At 36.5% G+C, this 25520-nt stretch overlaps 3 protein-coding genes across 4 annotated transcripts in view; all 3 read right to left on the bottom strand.

Annotated features, from left to right (window-relative positions):
* Positions 1-5002: 5002 nt before the first annotated feature.
* On the bottom strand, positions 5003-5871 carry LOC131155828 (uncharacterized). The gene is made up of 2 exons (XM_058109273.1): positions 5689-5871; positions 5003-5323 (listed from the first exon to the last, which is right to left on the bottom strand). Exons 1-2 carry the CDS (start codon positions 5869-5871, stop codon positions 5003-5005), a joined length of 504 nt encoding a protein of 167 aa, XP_057965256.1.
* A 1850-nt stretch (positions 5872-7721) lies between these two features.
* Positions 7722-9280, bottom strand: LOC131156494 (phytosulfokine receptor 2-like). Its single transcript, XM_058110220.1, has one exon. The coding sequence runs from the start codon at positions 8909-8911 to the stop codon at positions 7796-7798; it is 1116 nt and encodes a 371-aa protein (XP_057966203.1). The 5' UTR covers positions 8912-9280; the 3' UTR covers positions 7722-7795.
* Positions 9281-15959: 6679 nt separating this feature from the next.
* Positions 15960-25520, bottom strand: part of LOC131156493 (diaminopimelate decarboxylase 1, chloroplastic-like) — a 44457-nt gene continuing 34896 nt past the window's right edge. The window contains exons 6-9 of one of the 2 annotated variants that reach the window (XR_009137009.1): positions 20078-20200; positions 19900-19989; positions 19301-19441; positions 15960-16233 (exon numbers count right to left, since the gene is read on the bottom strand). Coding sequence is in view for 1 of the 2 variants with exons in the window: in XM_058110219.1 (XP_057966202.1) it covers positions 19361-19441; positions 19900-19989; positions 20078-20200 (294 nt within the window). In the remaining variant the exon portion in view is untranslated. Of the gene's footprint in view, positions 16234-18850; positions 19442-19899; positions 19990-20077; positions 20201-25520 lie in introns of those variants that run through there. The other variant, XM_058110219.1, reaches the window with a different exon arrangement.

The following is a 25520-nucleotide window of genomic DNA, read 5'->3' as shown; positions in this document are numbered from 1 at the left end:
CTCGCAGTATTCCATTAATTTCTGTTCGAGATTTTGAAGGCTTCTTTCTGAGTTTTTTTGGAACCGTGGCAGCGCTCATATGTTCAGTTGTGAGGCTGCGGCAGTGCTATATCCATCGGTGAGTTGTTCACCTCGTCCATGGTTGTGTCGGTGCTTCACCTAGTTTGTGATTGCCCCGATTATTGATTGTTCTTCTTGTGTTTTTAGTGTGGTTGCTAATTTGTGAGTGCTGTGACAGTGATATATCCGTCTGCGAGTTGTTCACCTCGTCTATTGATGTGTTGGTGCTTCACATAGTGTGTGATTCCCCGATTAGTTTTGATTGTTCTTCTTGTTTTTGGTGTGGTTGCTGATTTGTGAGTGTTGGGTTGGATTCTACAAATCCCAAAAATTTGTTTCCTACATAGCTGCCACAAATAGCAACTCAAAATTTGGATGGAAAGAACTATGTTCAATAGGCTAAAGTTGTTTGGATTTATTTAGTAGGATTAGGGAAATCTGACCACTTGCTCCAATATGATTCTTCTTATGAGAAGAGAAAATACGTGTGAGAGTTAAGGAAGATACCTTGATTGTTTTCTTTTTATGGAATTCGATGGGGTCACAGATTGCACAGATGTGTATGCATCTAGATATATGCAAGGAAATTTGGGATTATGTCAAACTTCTATACTCCAGTAACATTTCACGTATGTATGATTTATCCCAAGAGTACCTTCAGTTACAACAAGATGATAGAAGTATTGCAGATTATTTTGGAGAGATGAAGCGGATTCATGAGGAGCTTAACATCATGCAACCTATAACTGCCGACGTTTGTGAGATGTAGAAGTAGAGGGAGCAGATGATGGTTCTTCATATTCTAGTAGGCTTGAGACCTGAGTTGAGGTAGTTTGGTCTCAAATACTCAGAGTGCCAAGCTGCCATTATTTTTCAATGTTTATTGTCGTGTCCTTTGTGCTTCCTTTAGCACACATTCTCCTACTCTTGCATCTGGCTCTGAGATGACAACTTTTGCTACACAGGGTGATACTAGTTCTCTACCAAACAACTGCAAAAGTTGTCACAGTGGTTCGAGTGATCGTAGTGGTAGAGATGGACGAGGTAGAGATACTCCTTGCAAGTGCATTCATTATGGATGGAATAATCATACTATTGAGCAGTGTTGGGATCTTCACAACAGACCTTCATGTTTTGCCAATGCAGCCACCACTAACTTCACATATTTAGGGGCAGCTGATGCAGCCACCACCGACTCCTCGCCTTTGGGGTCAAGTGGGGGGAACATGTTGTATCTATGTCAGAGGAAGTGTATTCCAAATTCCAACATTATCAAGCGTCACAACAAGCTTCTCTTCCCATTGCATCTCTTGCCTAAATAGGTAATCACACAGTATACCTATCATCCAATACTTCTTGTCCTAGTTCTTGGGTCACAGATAAGGTTGCAAACAAACCAAGCTACTCATGAGCGGCTCAAGAGTTCAGCTCGGTAAGAGCTTGTTCAGACTCGTTTATTATTTAAATGAGTGAGTCTCAAGCCTAATTTGTAGGCTCGGTTTGTAAACGAGTGCGGGATTTGGCTAGTGAGCAACTCAATAACTAGCTCGAATTTGCTTTTTTATTAGACTTGTTAAGGAGCTCGATAAGAAGTCCATTAATAGGCTCGTTAAATTGGCTTAATCCCAAGAGGCTAATACTGTCCCAATTGCCCAAGGAGGAAGACACAAATTCTGACCCAAACAAAATAGGTGGATGAAACTGTTACTATTAAATCACTTATAAAATTTTAACTCGAGCCTGAGCTCGAGCACGAACCTGGGCCGCCAAATGAGCCAAGCCTGAGCTCGAGCGCAAGCCAATATTTTTAATCTCGAGTTGAATTCGAGCCCAACTTTCTGAGCTCAAACCGAACCGAGCTCAACTTTTTGAGCTCACGCTAAGTCGAGCTTGAGCTAAGCTCTGACTCTACTAAGTCGAGCTTTGAGCATGCTAAATCTCGGCTCAGCTCCGCTTGTTTGCAGCCCTTGTCATAGACTCTGCTGCCACTGATCATATCACAAGTATACCTAACTTTTTCTCCATTCTTCAATATCCTACAAATTTACCTCGTGTTACTTTTACTAATCGATACACTATTGCAATCAAGGAAAATTGGGCCTGTAAATCCCACTTCTTCTATTTCTCTTCCTACGATTTGATATATTCCCAAATTTCCTTTCAATTTTGTGTTTGTTAGCAAAATTACTAAATCCATGAATTGTTTAGTGACATTCTTCCCTGATTCTGTGGTTATTCAAGATTTGAAGATGAGGAAGATGATTGGCAAAGGGTGTGAAGCTGGTGTACTCTATCACTTTGAGCCATTATCTCCTTCTACCACCTGCACTGCTACTGCCACACCTTTCCAAATTCATTATTGCCTGGGTTATCCTTCATTGGAAAAGTTAAAATGTCTTATTCCTAGTTTGAGTTCTATGTTTAGTCTCAATTGTGAGTCTTGTCAATTAGGGAAGCACCATATGTTTCTTCCTCTTCCCAAGTCAATAAACAGACTGCAAGCACTTTTATGTTAGTTTATTCAGATGTCTGGGATCCTAGTAGGGTCGTGTCCAATTTGGGTTTCAAGTACTTTGTAACCTTTGTGGATGATTATTCAAGAATGACTTGGTTATATTTAATAAAAGATCGTTCTGAGTTATTTCACGTATTTTCGTGCCTTTTGTTTTGAAATAAAGACTCAATTTGGCTTGCCAATTCGAATACTTCTAAGCGATAATACTAAAGAGTTTTTCAGTGCACAATTCACTACTTATATGACTGTGTTTGATATTTTTTATTAATCATCCTGTGCCCACACTCCTAAAAAAAAATGGGTTGCAGAGCAGAAAAATAGACATCTTCTTGAAATCACTCACACCTTACTTTATCAAATGCATGTACCTAAAGTGTTTTGGAGTGATGTTGTACTTATTGCTTGTTATCTGATCAACAGAATGCCATCCTTTGTTCTTAGTGGTAATTCCCTACTCCATTATCTTTCCTAATTCACCTTTATTTTCTCTTCCTCGTATATTTGGGTGTGCGTCCTTTGTTTATCAACTAACTCCTGGGGTGGATAAGTTGGATCCTTGTGCTATAAAATGTGTCTTTTTGGGCTACTCATATACTCAAAAAGGATATCATTGTTATAGTCTTGTGTTGCATCGCTTCTTTGTTTTTGTCGATGTTACCTTCTTTGAGTCTACACCTAACTATACCTAGTAACTGAGCACTTCTAAGCTTAATGAGTCTCTTCCTTTGCCTAATCTTCCAGATTCTACATTGTTATCCTTGCCCAACCAACCATCTGAGTCTCCATGTAGTTCGAGTCCTTCTCATCGCCTTGATCATCCTAATTTGCAGGAGTATTCATGACTGCGGCTCAAAGGAAGAGAGTCCCCTCTAGCTTCTACTACCATTCCTTTGGTTTTCTCGTCTGATGATGATACTTCCCATTATATTGATCCTCCTATTGCTGTTCAGAAAGGTAAACGCACATGTACTCAACACCCAATTTCCAACTATGTTTCTTATGACTCCTTCTCACCCTATTATTATTGTTTTATTACTGCTCTATCATCTACTACCCTTCCTAAATCTGTTTCAGAAGCCTTAGCCCATTTTGGGTGGAGAGATGCTATGATTGAAGAGATGAACGCTTTACATGACAAGTCTATGGTTGGTTGTCGCTAGGTTTACACTGTGAAAGTCAACCCTGATGATTCTGTGGCTTGTCTAAAGGCCCGTCTTGCTGCTAAGGGATACACTTAAGTGTACGGTTTGGATTGTTCTGATACTTTTTCTCCAGTTGCCAAACTTACATTAGTACTATTTTCATCTCTTTGGCTACTACTTGTCATTGGCCTTTGGATCAGCTAGATGTGAAAAATGCCTTCTTGCATTGTGACCTTGAGGAGAAGGTTTATATGAAGCAACCACTTGGGTTTGTTGCTTAGGGGGAGCCAGGCTTAGTATGTCAGCTCAAGAAGGCTTTATATGGTTTAAAACAGTCTCCTAGAGCATGGTTTGGTTGTCTCAGTGCTATTGTACTTGAGTTTGGCCTTCGACAAAGTTTTGAGGCTGGATTTTGTAAAGATGGATGTACAAATCTATAAACTAGTCAAGTTAAGAATCTTCCACATTTCTATGAAAAGGAATATTCCAAAAAAACCCTTGTAATGGTTCTTGGAGGTGTTGGATAATGCGAGCATCTCTGTCATAAGCAATGTTAAAAATGGTTGGAAAAGAGACACTAAGAGCCACTAGACAGATCCACACTCATGCCAAAAATAAATCTTGTTTCCATCCCCTTCTGAAATCTAATAAAGAAGAAGTCATTCCAACCTTTCTTAATGTACCTCTACAGTATATGTTCCTCTGCTAGCACGGGGGATCCACCAATTGTGCTTAAGCCCATATTTGATAGAAACATTTTTCCGTAAAAGGTGATCCTTCTCAGTCATGCATCTCCAAACCTATTTTCCAACAAGGGCTTTATTGAAGATACGAAGGGACTTTAAATCCAAGCCTCCTGAACTGATTGGATGTTTCACCAAGCCCTATTTCACTAGGTGGAATTTGAATTCTGTCTCCAAATTCCCCCAAAGGAACCTCCTTTGAATCCCTTCCAGCCTTTTGGCGACACAAATCGAAGAGGGAGGATAGACATGAAGTAGATTATAAGGTTTGTCAAGGTGCTTTTAATGAGAGTAAGTCTCCCTTCTTTTGTCAAAAAAGTTCCTTTTCCATCCTTCTAGCCTTTTCTCAAACTTCTTAATGATGGGGGTCCCAAACTCTTTTGTTCTTTATATTTGGCTCCAAGAGGTAGCCCGAAGGATCCTAATTTGCAACCCAAGAGACTTGCAAGGAGAGGTCCTCCTGAATTGTCACCAATCGGAATGACTTCACTTTTTCTGAGATTGACTTTCAAACCTAAGATGGCCTCAAAAGCAACTAATACTCAATGCAAGTTAAGAATATTAAGAGGATCATCCTCACAGAAGGTGTCATCTGCAAATAAACAATGAGAGACTTCCAAAGATCTTCCATTACTGCTGACTTTGAGGCCTTTAAGAAGTCCTTTATCAGTGGCTTTATCCAATATAAGACTCAGCACCTCCATCACCACAATGAAAAGGAAAGGAGAAAGAGGATCCCTCTGTCTAAAACCTCTAGGAGAGCCAAAGAAGTCAGAGGGGCACCCATTGATGAGCACTGAGAAGCTTGAAGTACCTGTGCAGTGGGTGATCCAACTACAACATTGCTCCTCGAAACCCATTTTCTAAGAAGAAAAAGAAGAAAGTTCCAATTGACATGATCGAAAGCTTTCTCCATATCAAGCTTAAACACCATGCCGCTTCTCCTTCCTCTTTGATAGGAATCCACCACCTCATTAGTGACAAGGACTGCATCCATGATCTATTTTCCTGTAACAAAGGCATGTTGGTGCTGCCCAATAACTTCCGAGGTGGCTCTTTTGATCCTTATAGCAAGGACTTTAGCAAGAATCTTATATACATATTCCCCACCAAGCTGATTGGAAGAAAGTCCTTGATGTCAAGAACCTGCCATTTCTATTCAATTTAAGGGGGAGCTAAAGGGTTCTATCCCTAATCCTCAATCTGCAAAACCAAGAGGAAAAGGTACCGTCTGCAGCCCAAAATTCTTCCCAAGCACAAAGGAACCAAGTAACTCCTCAAGGTCCTGGAAAATAGACTTGGGGCGGCCTCTGCAATACTCCGTCAATCTAAAAATGTTAGATAACTTGCCTTCTAAAACTAGGTCGAAATATTTCCTCTCAATCCACATAGAACACTTCGCATCTGCCATTGTGGAGGAGCAGGGGACGAGAGAAACACAGGGGAAAGGGTAAAGGGCTGCTGACAAGGAGATGGGACGAGAAGGGATAGTGTGTTAGGGTTGTAGTAAGGAAGGTGGGAAGGTCGAGAGAGAAGGAAAGGAGGAGAGAAGGGGATTAGGGCCGAAGCAAGAGAATGGTACAAAGAGGAGAAGAAAAAGCTTTGAAGGGAGGCTTCAAGGGGAGGAACACCATAAATGAGGGCAACAAAGTTGAGGACAACAGAGGCCAATGGTGAAAGGAGAGCCAGAAACGAAAGATGAAGGCAAGAGGGGAGTTGATGGGATGGAGGAGCCAGCGAAGGGGGTCAGCTAGGGATGCAAAAGCGACAAAGGAAGAATTTGAGGATGATGAGAAAGAGAATCGAGAGAGGTTTTGCCTGCAAGAGTGAGTTTTCCATGGGTGGGAGCAAGGACGAGGTGGAGTAGTGACAGGAAGGTCATCGCAACAGCTCGGTAACCCACAATTAATGACTAATATCTTAAAACAATGATGTATATCATGATCACAGAATTCTGTTGAAAGAAGAGGCACAATCAGTCTATAAGCATTCAAGCTTGCAAAATAATGCCATTGAGCAAATGACTAATAAGTGGTGCTATTTATCCCTAGTACAAGTCCTTCTCTTCTCTAATTGTTGTGGTTAAAAAGGAGGACAGTACTTAGAGAATCTGCATTTTGGTTATAGGGAGCTCAACAAGCATGCTACAACACATAAGTTTCTAATTCCTGCGGTTGAAGAGTTATTTGATGAATTACAAGAGGCCAATGTGTTTTCAAAATTGGATCCTAGACCTGGTCACCACCAATTTAGAATGTCCTCCAGATATTCATAAGACAACTTGTAGAACTCATCATAGCCATTATGAGTTTGTAGTCATGCCTTCTGGTTTCACAAATGCTCCTTCTACCATACCAAATCTTATGAATGACCTGCTTAGGCCACACTTGACGCATTTTATTCAGCAATTTTTTAATGACTTTTTGGTTTACAGTAAGAATATTACACAACATTTGGTACAATTGAGGCTGACATTTGATATTCTATGTGAAACTCATCATGCTTAAGACAAATGCAGCTTTGCTGGTGCCAAAATTGAATGCCAGGCTATTATATGCGTGCTGATGGGTTTAAATGGATGCCTTGAAACCTTTGAGGTGAGAAGAACCTACCAAACGGCCTAAATGGCTTCCTTTGGTAGAATGGTGGTATAACACCACTTCCCATATGACCATTAAGGTTGTGTTAAAGCCTTATATGCTCATCCTCCTCTCCCAGTAACATATTCCCCAATGCTTCTTTAGTGGTGGCAGTGGACAGAGAAATACAAGAGAGAGCGAATGGCGTAGTTGTTGAAGTACCACCTTAGACTAGAAGTGAAATAAAAACCTGATTTATAGACTGCTTGGAAGTATGCTACCAATTTCAATTTTTGTTTTCCTGAATTTTCCCTTGACTCCTCGAGGACATCAATACAAATTCTTCATGGAAGTTAGTTAAAATTAGTTAAAATAATTAGTAATTAAAAGGTTAGTTGGGTTAGTTAAGCAGTTAATCTGTTAGTAACAACCAGTTCATTAGAAAATCAGTTGGAATGTCGTGAGTGTGGTAGGTAGTGGTGGAAATTTTCATATAAGAAAGGAGGTTAGTTGCATTCAAACAGAAATGACATTCATAAAAAAATTATCAGTTTCTTCTTCCAATTTTTATTATCCACTCTTCTTCTTCTTCTTCTTCTCCTCTCATTACTTAATTCTATAATTAGGAGTTGAAGATATCATATTTCCATGATCAAAGCAGAAAAAGAATGCTTGAAAAAAATTTAAAAATAAAGACAGTGCATAATGGGATGAACCAACTTACTAAGCTTTTTACAAAGAAGTGCAATTTCATGTTCAAACTTGATCCAACAAATTAACCACATCACTCATGATTGGCCTTTCTTTGAACATCTCACTGCTACACAAACAAGCAATTTTGAAGAACTCCACAACCGCTGTTTCTCTCAACCCATCCCTTCTCACACTGCAATCCAGCATCTCCATCTCCCTGTTCTGGGCCACCATCTTCCTGGCCCACTGGACCAAGCCCACTTCCACTCCTTCCTCCATCTTGATGGGCCAGTTCGGCCGCCGCCCCGTCGCCACTTCGATCATCAAAATCCCGAAACTGTAAACATCAGCCTTCACCGTCGCGGCCGTCACCCCCTCCTTGTACTCCGGCGGCATGTAACCCATTGTTCCGGCGACCTGGGTCGACACGTGCGAATGGGAAGCGTCCACCATCCGTGCCAGCCCAAAATCTGCAATATGGGCCTCAAATTCAGAGTCCAACAACACGTTGCTGGCCTTTATGTCCCTGTGAATGATGGGGGCCTGCAGCTCGTGCAAATATTTCAGCCCATTTGCGACTCCTCTGACGATCTTCGTTCTCGTCTCCCAGCTCAACGGCGGCACCGCCTCCGATGACGCGCCGTCGGCAACCGACGTGTCGTGCAGCCACTGGTCCAGGCTGCCCTTCTCCAAGAACTCATATACCAGAACCCTATCGGCGCCACAGGAACAGTACCCCAGAATTTTGACGATGTTCTGGTGGCGCAGTTTCCCGAGAGTATCCATTTCGGCCCGGAATTCCCGAAATCCCTGAAACGCGTCCTTGCTGAGCTTCTTGACAGCCACGGTGACGCCGCTGCAAAGGCGGGCCTTGTAGACGAGGCCAAAGCTGCCGTCGCCGACGATGCCGTCAGAGGCGAAGTTCTTGGTGGCTCGGACGAGCTCCGCCATGGAAATCTCGAGCGAGGGGTCGTACGACGCGCTCTCGTCGACCGCGATCGAGGGTATATGAGGATACCGAGTCGGTTCGGGTCGGGTTTTGGGGATCCGGATGCGAGATTGAGGGAGTCGCGTCCTGCTTTCCTTGCAGTTGCAGAGAAGGTAGAGGAGGCCGACTAATAGGGAAACGGCGACGAAGCCTGCAGCAGCTGCAAGCGTGCCCAGTAGGGCAGAACTCATGGGAATACAACACGAGAATAACAATCAGACCCAGAAATATTAATCGACGGAGGAACAACAGCGGAAGAATTTTGGGAAATCGAAATGGGGCAGGGGGTTGGGGATTTAAGGTGGGGGTTAATCAGGGTCTTAGTGAGTCGAGTTGCAGCAGAAATTGAGGGAGGAGGAGGAGGAGTGGGTTTGACTGATAATGTGGAAAGAGGAAAAGTAGAGCCGCCAATCCGCCTTCTATGGGGGGAGGAGTGGAGATTTCGAGGAAGATGACTGGCTGCCACGACGGGTCAAGAAGATGATCTTGACATAGGTGATGAGGGGTTGAACGGGAGCCGGTGGATTGAGGAAGACAGATAAAGTGTCACCGCGTAGTATGGATCAGATTACTGATTAGCCCATGCGATACAAAATCTGGACCTTTGGAAGTGGCCAAAAGCTTTGCAGTGTTGACTAAGTCAAAGCTTTGCAGTGTTGACTAAGTCAACCCCCCGCCCAATATTCCAATCATGGAATGGAACCCTATTTGGGGTAGCTCCTAACCAAAATGGATATAAAAAAAATGATTAGCAACTTACTATTATACTACTGAATTTATATAATTTTAAATTTCTTTACTTAATCAGCAGGATCAACTCTTTAATGGTATAGAAAATTTTTTTAAGTTTGGTTTATATTATTTTAAGGTAAGAATCTTGGGTTTTTTTTTTTTTTTTAACATTTGTTATCTATATAACTTTAATTTTTTTTGCCAAACTATTTTTATGTATTAACTATATCTTTTATCTTCAATACATGTCCTTAATATTTTTATATTGAAATATATGTGAGAATAATATTTTCATTTTATTATTTACCTAATTTTAAATTTTTATTTGTTTTTCAAAGTGACTTTATGATGTCAAACCTCACAAAACTTGAATTCATTACTCTTGATATTTTTAGAAGAAATTATCTACCACAGGTACTTGATGCTGAGATTCACTTTAATGTTATGAATCTAGGTAGTACAATTGAAGAAGGAAATCAAACATTCGTGTAGAATCGCGTAAAAGTAATGATTTTTCTTCGACATCATTTACACAAAGAATTGAAAATTAAGTACCTTATTATTAAGAATCCATTAGTCCTTTGGAACAACTTGAAGGAGGGATATGAACACCAAAAAACAGTAATTCTTCCAAAAGCACGATATGATTGGATACACTTGCAACTGCAAGATTTTAAAACTATAAGTGAATATAATTCAACCTTATTTAAAATTAGGACTCAATTAAAGTTATGTGGAGAAATGAAATTGTGAGATACAAGGCACATCTTGTAGCACAAGGTTTCTTACAAAGATCTGGTATCAATTATAATGAGACCTATTCCCCTATTATGGATGCAATTACTTTTAGATTTCTGATTAGTTTAACGGTTTCTGAAGGACTTGACATTCGCCTCATGGACGTAGTAACAACTTACTTGTATGACTCATTGAATAATGACATATATATAAAAATCCCTGAAGGATTTAAAATATCTGAAGCATATAATCCAAAATAACAGCAAATGTATTCTGTTAAATTATAAATATTCTTGTAAGGATTGAAACAATTGGGACGAATGTGGTACAATTGTCTAAGTGAATCTTTGTTAAAAATTGGATATGAAAATAATCTTATCTGTCATTGTGTTTTTATCAAGAAGATAAATTCTAGATTTGCTATAGTCGCAGTTAATGTTGATGACATAAACATAGTAGGAACTCCAGAAAAGATCTCAACGACTGTAGACTACTTAATGAAAGAATTTGAAATGAAGGATCTTGCGAAAACAAAATTTTGTCTTGATTTTCAAGTTGAATATTTAACAAGTGGAATTCTTATTCATCAATCATCTTATATAGAAAAAATCTTGAAACAATTTTATATGGATAAATCTTATTCATTAAGCTCCCCGATGGTTGTTCGTTCACTTGATGTGAAAAATGATCTTTTTTGTCCTCGAGAAGATGATGAAGAAATTCTTGGTCCTAAAGTACCCTATCTTAGTGCAATAAGAGCACTCTTATATCTTGCAAATTGCACTAGACTAGATATAACTTTTACAGTAAATTTGCTGGTAAAGTTTAGTTCTACATCAACTTAGAGATATTGAAATGGAGTAAAAACATGTTTTTCGTTATCTCCACGGCACATCTAATATGGGTTTGTTTTACCCAAAGGGAGTAAAATTTGTGTTGAAAAGATATGCTGATGTTGGATATCTTTCTAATTCTCATAAAGCTCAATCACAAACATGCTATATTTTACATATGGTGATACTGCTATCTCATGGCGATCTGTAAAATAAATGATCATTACTACCTCTTCAAACCATTCAAAAATATTGACAGTTCATGAAACAAGTCGTGAATGTGTATGATTAAGAACTATAATCCAACACATTAAAGGGACAAGTAGATTATCACTAGAGAATGACAAGCCAACAATATTGTACGAGAACAATGTAGTATGTATTGCACAAATCAAATGTGGGTACATAAAAGGTGATAGAACTAAACATATTTCACCAAAATTCTTTCACTCATGAACTTCTGAAAAAAAGGAGATGTTGACATTTGTAAAATTCGTTCAAGTGACAACTCGGAAGATCTATTCACAAAAGTATTGTCAACTTCAATTTTCAAAAAGCATGTACATAACATTGGAATGCGACAACTTGAGGATATTTCTTAATTGATTGTATTTTTTAAGGGAAGTATGAATACTGTACTCTTTTTCTTTCGTTAAGGTTTTGTCCCACAAGGTTTTCCTTAGCGAAGGTTTTAACAAGACATATTCATAATGTATAGTCATTCAAGGGGAAGTGTTGTAAAACGTGTATATTATACATGTAGATGATTATCTTGAGAATATGTTATAACTTTTGGTATGCTCACATAAGGGTTCATTATAGAATTGACCTTTGGGATGCCAATATAATCTTTGCCTATATAAGGACATGTTTTACAATCAAAATGGATATAAAAAAGATAATTAGCAACATCTAGTTCCTAAAGAACTAAACTGCTGAATTTCTATAACTTCAAACTTCTTTACTTTAATTTTTTTATAATTCTCCCTTTATTTCATATTCAACATTTACTATGTAGTAAAATTTTAATATGTCAAGCACTGACTTAATGTATATTTAAAGGATACTTTGCTTCAAATTTCATACTGAAATTAACTTTGAGTATTTATTGGGAAATTTCACTTGAAAATTTTTTTTTTCTCTTTTGAAGAAATTTCTTAATTTTTCTTGGAAGTTAGGTCTTCACATTGGTTGGGAACCGTTCATTAATTTTTTTAAAAAAATTTTCTTCAAGACTTCTAGATTTTCTTTTTAATTCTATTTTTTTATTATTGATTTGTTTTTCTTTAATTCCTTCAAGAGTGTTTACAACGAGAAATGTACAGTTAGTCTAGACTTTCCACTAGGAGATAGTCATTTTCGATCCTACAATCTTTTAATTTATTTTAACTGTTCAATTCAAACTAAAACTTTTTATATGTATTTTTTAAAATTAAAAAATTCACATTTCATGGTATATCAATTTATTACCAATTCTATTAAATTGAATTGAGGTTCCATGGAGCATAAATACAACTGGAGATATAAAATTGAGTAAGTCCTCAATTGTCTCACTATTATATTATTGCAATACTCTCATTGTAATAGTGTTTGATATTTCATGTAGATCACAAAATTATTTTACTAGCGATGTTATAACTACAATAATTATGACACTTTTTGATTAAAAATCAAATACTTTTTAAGTGCCGGTATGGATTTAAGTAGATAGATGGTGGATTGGTTGTGAATAGACTTGTTATGTTAATTCTCATCAAAAGTGTAAGGATATCGATAGTAAAAATTGTAAAAATCCTAGAAATTTTAGGAGGGGGAAAAAAAGGAGGTAAAAAGATTCAGATTAGAAGTGGTAAGGAAAGATAGAGGGGGAAAAGACGATCTCATCTCAGTTTGTAGATCGCCCATGATTGTCTTCATCGTGGTTGCCACCTCGTGAGAAGTGTGAGTTTTTGTTTGATACTTTCTATGAATAATTGTTGTCGAATCATCACCAAGCCAACATCGGTTAATCTAATTTGCTTTGACAACATAATGGTCGTACCTTGCAGCTCTGGTAACTAATGACCTAAAGAATCTAGTGCGGGTGTGTCAAAAAGATGTTTGATAAAAATCAAGCACCTTACAATTGATGGTGTGAATTTAGATGAGTAGATGGTAGATTTATTGTGAATGAACTCGTTATGTAAACTCAAATCAAAAGTGCAAAGGTAAGGATATTAAGAATAATAGACATCATAAAATCTTAGAAAAAGGGAGGAAAAAAAGAGGTTAAAATGCTCAAATTAGAAAAGGAAATGAGAGATAGAGAAGAAAAGATTAAGGGGAAAAGAGTGAGAAAAAGAGGGAAATAGATAAAAGAGATAAAAGGTATTGGGCTATGGACTATTGCATTGTATTTGTTGAATTGAGTTGGAGATTCTTACAATAGGTTATATACTTATTTATACCCCTTGGAGGTCAAACTTATTATTATAACTGATAAAAACTTTATTGCAGTTAACATGTCTAGTTACCCAATGTTTATCTACTTTGTCAATTGATGACTAAGCGATGTCTTAGATCACTGGGTGATCATTGTCACCTGATGAATGCACGATTTTTGTCTCTTAGTTAATTGTGATTCGTTGGTTGCCTAGGTGATGTTTATCTTATGCCCCATCTAAACAATTCTCCACTTAGTGATTTGACTCAGCTAGGCGAACACCTTATGCCTTGTTTACGTGACCTCCATTTACAATTTCTCAAATGACTACCTTGGCTAGGCAATCACTATCACATTCAAAGGGAGTGTACAAAGATGGCACAAACTCATATATAAATTGGGTGGAAGAGGGGGATGCAAAGGACAATGGTCCTCTTCCCCTGTAGGGAGGGATACAAACTGCACATGGTTCATATCTTGATTTTAATTATGCTCGATGTCACAAATGGAGGGTGTAGAGCATAATGGTCCTCTACCCCCTTGCCAAGGAGGGGATCCAAACCTTATGCTCCATCTCCAATGTCTTTACTACACAACAACAGCAACAATAACAAAATCAAGCCTTAGTTCTACTAAGTGGGGTCGGTTATATGAATCCTTTTCTGCCAATTTATGCGATCATAGACCTTTTCTTTTGATAGATTCAAGGATATTAAATCCTTACTCACTATCCCCTCCCAAGTTATTTTAGGTCTACTCCTACCCCTTTTTATTGCCCCCTACAGTAACTAAGTCACTTTTCCTTAAAGGTGCACTATAAGGTCTACGTTGCAAGTGTTCATACCATCTAAGTCGTCCCTCCCTTATCTTATCTTCTATAGGAGTTACACCTAACTTACCACGAATATGTTCATTTCTTAATTTATCTTTTAATGTTATACTACTTATCCATCTAAGCATTCTCATCTCGACAACTTTTACTTTTTTGATATTATGTTTCTTTGTCGCCCAACATTTCAATCCATATAGCATAACTGGTCTTATAGTTGTCCTATAAAACTTTCCTTTCAATTTTAAGGGTATTCTACGATCACATAACACACTTGAAGCACTTCTCAATTTTACTCAACCTGCTTTAACTCTATGCATTACATCACCTTCAATTTCTTTTTCAACTTGTATGATAGATCCAAGGTATCGAAATATACAAGTGCTACTTATTTCTTCATCATCAAGTTTAACTTTGCCTCCAATATTCCTCCTATCATTACTAAAATTACATTTCATATATTCTGTTTTATTTCTATTTATCCTAAAGTCTCTAGATTCTAAAGCTTTTCTCCATAATTCTAACTCAGTCTCTACTCCGTCCCTAGTTTCGTCAATTAATACAATATCATCTACAAGCAACATACACCATAGAACTTCTTTTTGAATACTCTTAGTCAATTGGTCCATCACTAAAGCAAAAAGATAAAGACTCAAAGCAAATCCTTGACGTACACCTATGGTAATTGAAAATTCTCTAGTTTTTCTATCTATAGTCTTTACACTAGTCATTACTCCATCGTACATATCCTTAATGACATCGGTATACCTACAACATACACCCTTTTTTTCTAAAACTCACCATAGAACTTCCCTAGGTATTTTATCATATACTTTCTCAAGGTCAATAAATGTCATATACAAGTCCCTTTTCTTTTCACTAAACTTTTCCATTAATCTTCTTAAAAGATAAATAGCTTTTATGGTAGACCTTCAATATCTTTACTACATCGGAAAAACATTGCATCTCAAAACACAAAAATATATCTTAAAAACCCATAATTGTTAAGAGGTGTTTTCAGGTACATTTCCAATAAATGAATTACTTAGTCAAAAATGAGTCTCGTGTATTCCTTGTATCTCACATCTCGAGATACAAATATTTGAATACGAAAACTCAACCAAATCATCCTAACAAATCCAAATTCACACAAGTCAAAATGTTTAACAACATTTGAGAATATGGAGTTGGAGATTTGACCTTGCTTTACGTAATTTAGTGCAATTTTATGTTATGTTTTGTCCAAATTCAAAGTCAAAAATCTTGATTAAATAAAATTGCGTTTAAAACAAAATCAAGTCTTAAATTTGACAGTGTAAACTATAACAAAACTTAAGATACACTTGTGAGAGTGTCAAACACAAAAAATTGATAGTCTTGATCCAAAATCAAGGGCTGTTGCACAACTCAAAATGTTGCAGCATTTGAGAATATGGAGTTGGAGACTTGACATTGGCTTTATGTAATTAGTACAATTTTTATATTGTGTTTTCTCAAATGCGTACAAACTCGAAGTCAAAGTCTTGATTCTGTATAATTATGTTTGGAAACATATAATTGTGTTTGGAAACATAATCAAGTTTTAAATTTGAGAGTGTAAACTGTTACAAGACTTGACATAATTTTACATTACCTTCTGCCCAGACCTAAAAACTTTACTCTACAAAGTGCAAACACACTGTAAATATCATAAATCATTGCTTTATTATTATGCCATAGAATCCATTTCTTCCCTCCCATCTGTTTTTCTTGTTAATTTCAATAAAGGGTCTACTTTAACTTGAATATTATAAAAAATCACAAACCAATGTTTTTAAACTCGAAGCAAACAGGGCGGGATGTCATCATCTCTCTGGATTCTTTCAGCAACTTCAATGACCAAGGACTAGTCTTGATGGGTGGTGACAGACAGATCCAATGAGTTCCTCAGTCACTGATTCATCTGGGAGGCCAGCAATTCTGCAAGAAATCAAAAATGGCTTTTGAGATTCCAAAATTTCATGGTGTCACCTGGGCATCTCCTGATATCATCCTTCCTTTTCTTGAATCAAAAGTCCAATTCCTTTTCACATAGAACTTAAAAAGCTGCAAGTAATTCAATTCCCTGGCAAATGGATTCCAGCAGCCCATGGCTTGCATTGGCCAGGATGCCTATATTGGCCAGGATACCTATGGAGTGATCCAACAACAATGGTCAAAGTATAAAAGAATGCTACTGGCATGGATCCCTTGCAACACACAGATTCAGAACAAAAACCAAAGACCAGAAAACGTATATGACAAAAGAAAATGCTTATCTTATGTTTAAAGAGGCATTGGATTTAGAGTTGTATTGGATTTGGATAGGATATAATATAAAATTGTGTTGAAATTTGTCCAAATCCAAATCCAATGTCCGAAATTTATACTCCCTAACACTACCTTAGTGACCATGAATGCAACATCTTTTTTTTCAATGTTTGATGAAAGTCACATGTAAATAAGTCTCATTCTTTCTTCTTTGTTATTTGTTTACTTTAACATGCTAAAATGTTAGGACTAAAATGGTATTAAGCTATTTACATATTACTTAGATTTAAATAGTATGCAGTGGCACTCTATTAGATTCAACTTGAGTTTGATGTGGCTAATAACTGCAATTGAACCTTCAGTTTGCCTGCCAAATGCACAATTGATGCTGAAATTTAGATTGAAAGTTAAAACAATGCAAAAAATAGAAGGGGGAACTGTGTGTATCAATCTGTTATTGTGTCTTACATGTCAAAGATGCACCACCTTCTCTGTATTGTTTTTTTTTTCTTTTCAAATCTCTCTGTTTCCACTAATCTTATTTAAATCAGAACTCTCTCTCTCTCTCTCTCTCTTAGAACTTTCTGAGTTGAAACATTTAAGAATAAAAAGCAAATCAGTGTTTTAATGAAATTTTTAATAAAAATAATAGAAGTATATTGATTTTTTTTTAATTTTCCTATAGAAGTATGTTAAAGTATTCAAAAAGACTCTGGAAAATATTGAGGAAGAAGTAAAATGAAGTCAACATTAATTATTATTGATTAAGAAGCTAAAATAAAGTTAATATAGCATAATATTAAATACAAGTATTGGGAAATAAATTCAAATATACTCTATGCTTGGTAAGTATTATGTCTACAAGAGAACTTAAAATTTTTGGCACATTTATATCAACAATTTAATTTTAACTAAGAATATCATAAATAATAACAACTATTAGTAAGAATGGGTGTGCAAAATTCTTAAAGAAAGATCAATTAGTGTTTAATTTTTTTATTTATTTAATGAATCTTCTACTTTGGAATACATAAGCCAAAAGTTTGTCAATCTTAACAAGTTACACTAATTTCTTTAATCTTAAAATCCATTCAAATTTGGATAAATATGACTTAGAATATGTAAAATGATTGAGAAAGTATTAAATTTGAGAAAGAATTTTAAACCTGAAGTGGAAGGAGAACTATTTATACTTCTTAACTTGAGAGAGAGAGAGAGAGAGAGAGAGAGAGGTAAGAAAATTGTAATATAAAAGACAAATGTCAGTTTTAGAAATTTCAAGTTTAAACTTAAATAAGAAAGGAAGCATGTAAGGAAACAACTTGAACTAAGATGCTAAGATTGATCTGCAAGGGGTGGATAAGATGGTTTTGGCACTAGCAGCATAAGACAAATAACACACCAAAGATTGAGCTAGTTAATGCTAGTGGCACTTGGGAGGGAGAAGGTACACCTAGAATAACTTGAACTGAAAGACATCCCTCCATTTGTCAAAAGATATTACCCTAGATCATGCAGAATGGTGAAAAAGAATTGATATAGCCGACACTACCTAGTGGGACTTAAGACTCGTTGTCGTTGTTGTTAAAGATGATCTAAGTTAATAATTCATTAAAGAATCTATTAACTACGAACAATTAACCCAGTACTGTAAATAGTTTTTAAACATCATAACTAATTAATTATAATATTTTTCAATAAGAAGCCATTGATGTCAGCATCCACATGGACGGCTTCCACTCTGCTGTTTATGTATATACAAGAATAGAGGCAAATTCTATGCATACGTGACTATTGCTTTTTTCAAAAATAAATAATTTGAAATTCTAAGAGTAGAAAATTAGATGAGGGCAAGAGATCATGATTAAGGATAAGAATGAATAAGCAGAGCGCAATTTATCCACTGTATTCAAATTGTAAAAGCAAAAAGAATAGGATACACCATAAACATGCCTAGTTGAGGCTGGATTTCTGCCTATAAAATTGGAATCCTAACTAAAATGACATAGAAAAAATGATTATACTGAACACCTTTTTACCATTAATAGTGTTTATGGCTGGTTTCTTTTATTAAGTAGATAATGCGTGTTTCATAGCTTGTGATGCTCGGATGATTGCTTATGCCAATTTAAATGCAACTGAAGAGTGAAACAAATAATAAATGTGTTCCTCCAACTTGGAAAAACATTTAGAAAGCATCAACTAAAATGAATAATAATATAGAATATGTACCCATCACTAATGATCAAACCTAGGTATTTTCCTGGTAACTGCAACATTCTAAGAATAATTTAAAGATGATAAACAATTTTTAAGGATGACAAAATGCAACATCAGGGAAGAAATGACTGCAAATTACTGTCACTAGAGTAAAAGATTCTAGAACTATTTCTCTTTCTAACATCCCAAATGGCCCGTCTCTTTTTAACATCTGAAATTGCCAGTCTCTTTTTTGACATCTTAAATTTTTTGGGTGGCCCCACCAGGGCATTTCTCCCAAATTCCATTCCTACCATCTTGCCTTGAGACACTAGGCTTTAACATCTTAAATGGCCTACGACCCCTTTTAACATCTCAAATGGCTAATTACATCTTCTGCAGTAAAGCAAGAGGTAACAGTCTCCCGTATGCTAAACTCTTTCCCCCTCCTTCCCATGTCCCTTTCTATAAACCCATATTAGCTGCACAGACAAAGCTGATATATAAATTTCAGCTGCCAAACTGGTTAAGTACATACCGTGCATAAATTAAGAGCAAAGTGTAATCCTCTTAGCCTGCTGCACTCCAAAATTGTTTGTCAAAGACCCTGAAAAAACCGCAAGTGGTCTTCAAATGTCTCCTCATGACGGATTTTGGCCACCGATCCATCCTCTTCAACCTAAAAACATTAATCCACAGCAGTAGTTAATAACTTTAGAAAAATCATCCCACATAAACCATAACTGTGAAGGCCACACAAATTTCCAATTTAAGGGGAGCTCAGGTGAAAGAACAGAAAAAGTCACCCCAAGAGAAAATAAGTGAGCTTCAAGCAGCAAAGGAAATGACTAGTACGAGCACAGCAGAAAATGAAAGGAAGAAATAAGCAAACTATAGTAGAATTGAATGGAAATCCAACACATTCTTATGAATTTTTATGTATCATTCATGATTTCATGTCATTGAAAATTTTCACAGAAACAATGTTTTTAGTTCTTTGCCTTTTTTTGATCTCATGCATGTTGCAGAGAAGGGTGCGGCCTCATAAATTATAAACACATCCAAATGAGTTATTGTAGTTCAGAAGATCAATGTATGTTTAAAATCAGGTATAGATAAAGTGAAAAAGCAGTGTACCCAATACTCAGGTGGGCGCATTTTGAGATTGTATGTTGAAGCCATGCTCATGCAGTAAGCACCTGCATCATGAACCACCAAGCCATCTCCCTGAAAAGTTAAACTTTTATTAGCAAAAGAAATAAGTATATTTCCATGAGCTTCTCCAATCAAGTGGCCAAATAGGCAAATACATTACCTTGGCAGGAGTTGGAAGTTCTCGATCCTTGCCCAAGAAATCTGCTGACTCACAGACAGGGCCCACCACGTCAAAAGTGGAAACCTCAGCATCAGCTGACGAAGGAGAAACCAGTTCTATGTGCTGCACCCACACAAGTAAATTATAATCAAGAAATGCAATTTTTTCCTCTTTTGGTTGGTTGGTGATTTTTACCCTTTTTGTGCATGTGTTGGGAGAGGGAGAGGGAGAGGGAGAGGGGTTGATGCATATCATTTGGGCTACACCAATTTGCTTCACTCAACTGTACTGGATGAGAATTTCTTGTGTAAACAATAAACTTGCATGAATATGAAGCTTAATGGTCTGATCTGACTACAAAAACAAAAAGGGGAAAAAAAACAAATCGATTGAGTGAATAAACTATACTAGGGTTTTCTAGTATTTTTATGAGAGGCAAGGCACATTGCAACCTTAAAGTCGCATAACTGTTTGCAACCATGCAGAACTGTGTCATTCCAATGTAACAATTATAGCTAAGTGCCAACATAAATACCACGTGTCCGACAAGACTACCTCACCAGGTGAATCTAGACATGGGTTGGGTGATTGAAATGGTGTTCCAAGAAGTCCACAAGGCTCAAAAAATGATAGAATAGAAATGCCCACGGTACATGATCCAGCCCGTCCACATGTCAATTTTATTTTGGGTGGGGGAAGAGCTAGACCAAGAAACCGTATAGCATCATGCAGGGAAGGTGGATTGAAATGAGGAATAGCTTCCCAAGAGGGGGGGTGAATTGGATTCTTTTAAAATTTTAATGATTTTTAAGCTATTGATTTTAATTATCCAGAAAACAAGATATATAAACGATAACTACTTAAAAATACTAAAATTTAAATTCACAAGTCAATTAATGAAATCAACGTAATTCAATCACTCAACCAAAAATATTAGAGCTTTAGTTGATTTTTTTGTAAACTCTTAGTATGCACTTTACTTGATCAAGATTTTCACAGATTAACCAACGTACTCCCTTTTTGGGTTTCCGCAAATGATTAATCAAAACATACTTTCTAAATATCAAGTACCTTTGTTCTTTCTCACTTAAGAATTTGCAACTTGCACATTTAAATCATACCACAATAGCAAGTAAATAATATAAAGTAAAGCAGAGAGAGACACAAGAGTTTTACGAGGTTCGGCTTCAACACAGCCTACGTCCTCGCCTTTGGCAAAACACCAAAGGATTCCCCTATATCAGTTCCGTTACCTGGTGGAACAATACTAATTTACAACCACTCCTGCTGTCAGGCTAGAGCCCGCCTCTCCAAACAATAACCCCTTGTTTGGTCCAACGATTCAACAACTCTGAATCGTTTAAGAATAATGATAAAAAAATTTGAGTACAAAAGAGAACTCTTACAATAGAGTAGATTAGTACAATGATCAGCTCACTTATAGTCCAAAGTAATTCAAATATAAGAAATTTGAAGTTCAACGCTTAGTATGAATTACCAAATGATTTTTCAAAGAAAATGAAAGATTCTGATTTTTTTAAAGCTTTGCTTCAAAAATATAAATCAATATCAGATCAGAAAGTTTAAGCACAAGAAAATTTTAGATCCTTTGAGAAATTTGAATATTTGAAAATCACTTGATCTAAAAACCTTTGAAAAGTAGCTTGATCTAAAAACTTTGAAGGTTGCTTGATCTTAAACTTTGAAGATTGCTGGATCTGAAACTTTGAAGATTTCTGGATCTGAAACTTTTGAGATTTGCTTAATTTCAAAAACCTTTCAATATTGCCTCTATGATCATTATTTTAAACATTTGAAGCTTTTGACTATTTATAAATGTTTTTAGAAGCCATCCATTACTCCCAAAGATTCCTAAAATTCATTTCCAAATATTTTGAAATAAATATGTTTAAAAACATGGTTTAAAAAATCTTTTCTTCTTAAGCCCTTTTTATTTATTAAAAAAATACTTTTTAGAGTATATATGTTTAAAAAAAATATTTTGAAATAAATATGTTTAAAAACACGGTTTAAAAAATCTTCTCTTCTTAAGCCCTTTTTATTTATTAAAAAAAATACTTTTTAGAGTATATATGTTTAAAAAAAATATTTTTGATTTTCTATGAGCTTCAAACCACTTTATATTTGAGTTTAACCTTTGAAGTACTTATATTAAGAACATCCTAAAATATAATTCTTTAATCTTCAATCTTGTTCTTCCATCATCTTTGTTGTTTTGAGCTTTTCACCAGTATAATTTTATTCCTCATGCTCTTTGTAATCCATAAGCATTTCTTTGTATTTTTCAAGGATTCTTTGTAATCCATAAACTATACTTGTGTTCTTCAAGAATTCTTTGTAATCCATAGGCTTCTTTATGCACTTGGGCTTTGTCACTTTCCTGAAAAAATTTTACTTGAAACATATTAAACATATCATTGATTTGTTATCATCAAAATAAGAATTGTAAGTCTTATTAGGCCAATATGGATAACTAGGGCTGTAAATGAGTTGAGCCGCTCATGAGCTACACAGTGCTCGACTTGATAATGGCTCGCTCGAGCTCATTTATTAAGTTAAATGGGCTGAGCTTAAGCTCAAATTTCAAGCTCGTCAACTAAACAAGTCCAACTCAAGCTGGTTCATACTCGGCTTGTTAGGCTTGCAAGCTGGCTCGTTTAACAGCTTGTGAGCCGACTTGTTTATTAGCTCATTTAGTAACTCATGAACTAACTCGATATTGAGCTCGTAAACTAGCTCAATATTAGGGTTGTGAACAAACTAAATATAAATTACATTAATTATTTGATTTTAATTTTTTTACTTTAAAATATATTTTTCTCAAATTATATTTTTTAATTATCAATTAATTTAATTAGTTAGTGGCTTGGTTTGTTTATTAGTTTCACAACCATATGGATAGCCCTCTAAAGTTTGCAAAAGTCAGCAACATGCAAGAATATAAACCTAAATTTTCTGCAGGCACAATTGTATTCCTCCTCTTTTACAAATATGCTGAAATGAGTATCAACATTGATACTGTGTCCAAAAAGGCCAACTCAAAGCAAAAATAATTCCAAGAGAGTTGTTGGTAACTTCAATCATGTTTGAGAACCAGCATAGTTGTTGGTCTGTTCAAATAGCAAAAAAATATGCTATGACACAACTATACGAGCGAAAATTGAAAAAAATCTGCAATGCCATGTCAGAGGTCAACATGTTAAAAGAACCATATCAAAAGTCAGCAAGTCAAAGTCAAAACTAAAGCTAATAAATAGGTCAAAAAATGAGCAATTTTGGGATCAAGTGGGGTTGCATTTGAGTTGAGTTGAGTCAGGCCAAATAGTAGGATATTTGACACAACTCAAACATTTTAAACTCGAAACACAATTTGATCAATCTTACAATGATTGAACTCTAACTTGACTCAACTATGAGTTCTTTAAACTCAAGTTTGACTCAAATCAAACTAATTTTTGTTACAAAATCATGTTAAAAATACATGTTTAGAAATATTTACATATATAAAACATAAAATATATGCATAAAAAAAGGGCAGCCCAATGCACAGAGCTCCCGCGTATGCTGGGTCTAAGGAAGGAGCGGACCACTATGTACATGTATAGAAATATTTACATATGTAAAACATAAAATATATGCATAAAAAAAAAAGGACAGCCCGGTGCACAAAACTCCCGCATATGCTGGATCCAAAGAAGGGGCGGATCACTATGGGTCTATAGTACGCAGCCTTACCTTACATTTTTGCAAGAGGTTGTTTCCACGCCTCAAACCATTGGAGACAACTTTACCATTGCGCCTAGGCTCCTTTTATAAAATACATGTATCTAATATATAAATTAAAAAAAGGGCAGCATAGTAGGTTTGATACAATGTGCAGGCCACCCAAATAATAGGAGCATCATGAACAGTGGAACAATAGCATAACCATGACAATGCATTACAAAGAGCGGTATCCATTGTCTAGAAGTCCTCATAGGAACAAATTTAAGAATCATCCCCCAACCTATACCAGGGCAAAGAAACAAAGGTAGGATAAATTTGCAAAATAAATTTCCAAGGACAAGCATGGGTAACATTTCCTCCCTGCATTCCAACTGCTCCTATAGATTACCTTATGCCAAAGGGATTTAACTTCCAAAGGGAAATGCCACAAACAGTTCCACCCCTAAAGAAAAGTTCTTTGTACACAACTTACCTATCCTAAATGCTCCTTTAGATTTAGGCTACCTCAAAATCTCCCAAGTTACTAGATGATCTTCCCTTCCATCCCCCATCCTTGATTATATGCATGTGTGTATGCAAATGCACACATGCATGTGTGTAGTTCTTGTAAATCAAACGTCAAAATCAATTTGAAAATCATGCAGAGTTCATTAAATACAGTTCAGGGTTAATAAATATTCCCACCATTGCAGTTTATTGGGTATTGCATTTGCATATATGATTAGGTAATTTAGTCAATAAATAGCCACTATCATTTGCACACTTTCTTTATTAACTTTGTTTTGCCTTGCCTTTTTTTTTTCTTTTTCTTTTTTTGGTGTGGTACATTTGTGGGACCAAGAGTGCCATAGTTGTGCAACAAATATTTTCATCACTATGTTTCAATATGGAGGATAACATAAATCTTTTTTTGAATTCTTGATCCGTCTCAATTCTTCATTTACTCTCTGTGCCATTATATGAAAGGCCAAGGCTCCCCCAAAAATTAAGGCTTTCACTTGGTTGGTTCAGTTGTGCACAGTGTTTTAAAAGGCGTCATTGAGGCACGCCTCTCGAGGAGATTTGGGCCTAAAACGCACTAAGGTGCAGGTAGAAATGCGTAAATCCCAAAAAGCGTACGCCTCAGCATGGAAGGCGTACGCCACTCCTATAAATGCTAGCCTTTTACGCCTCAAATCTCAAGGCGTACGCATTTTGGGCTTCTCGGTTTAAAGCATAAATTAAAAAAGAAAACCCAGATCATCTAAAACCCTTTCCTCCCTCTCTCCCACGAAGCTTCTTCCCTTCTGCTCTCTCGACCACGAAGCCTCCAGCGAGTCTTCTCCTCGACGATAGCCTCTACTCTCTCTCCGACGATTCCTCAAGCACCTCCTCTCTCTCCGATGACTTGACAGCTGCTTCCAACGATTCCTCCAAGCTTCCCGTCTCTCTCCGACGAGATGAGTCAGTGTTCCCTTCCAAACTCTGATCTGCCTCTGACGACTCCTTCTGACGTATTTTTTCCCTTAGACGAACCCTTCGAAGGTGTTGTCTCTCTGCAGCAACCCTCTGCAGTGTCTCGCCTCTCTCCGCGACCCTCTCGTACTCTCTGCGTTGGCTGCAGCTGGCTTTTAGAAATTAGAATCTTGAGACATTTTTAGTTTGGCTTTTTTCTTATGGCTCATGCTTATTTTTTTTAAATATATTGTTTGTGTTT

The sequence above is a fragment of the Malania oleifera genome, chromosome 5 (genome assembly GCF_029873635.1).
Source record: "Malania oleifera isolate guangnan ecotype guangnan chromosome 5, ASM2987363v1, whole genome shotgun sequence".
Classification (NCBI taxonomy): Eukaryota; Viridiplantae; Streptophyta; class Magnoliopsida; order Santalales; family Ximeniaceae; genus Malania; species Malania oleifera.
This window is presented reverse-complemented; position numbering and strand designations above follow the sequence as displayed.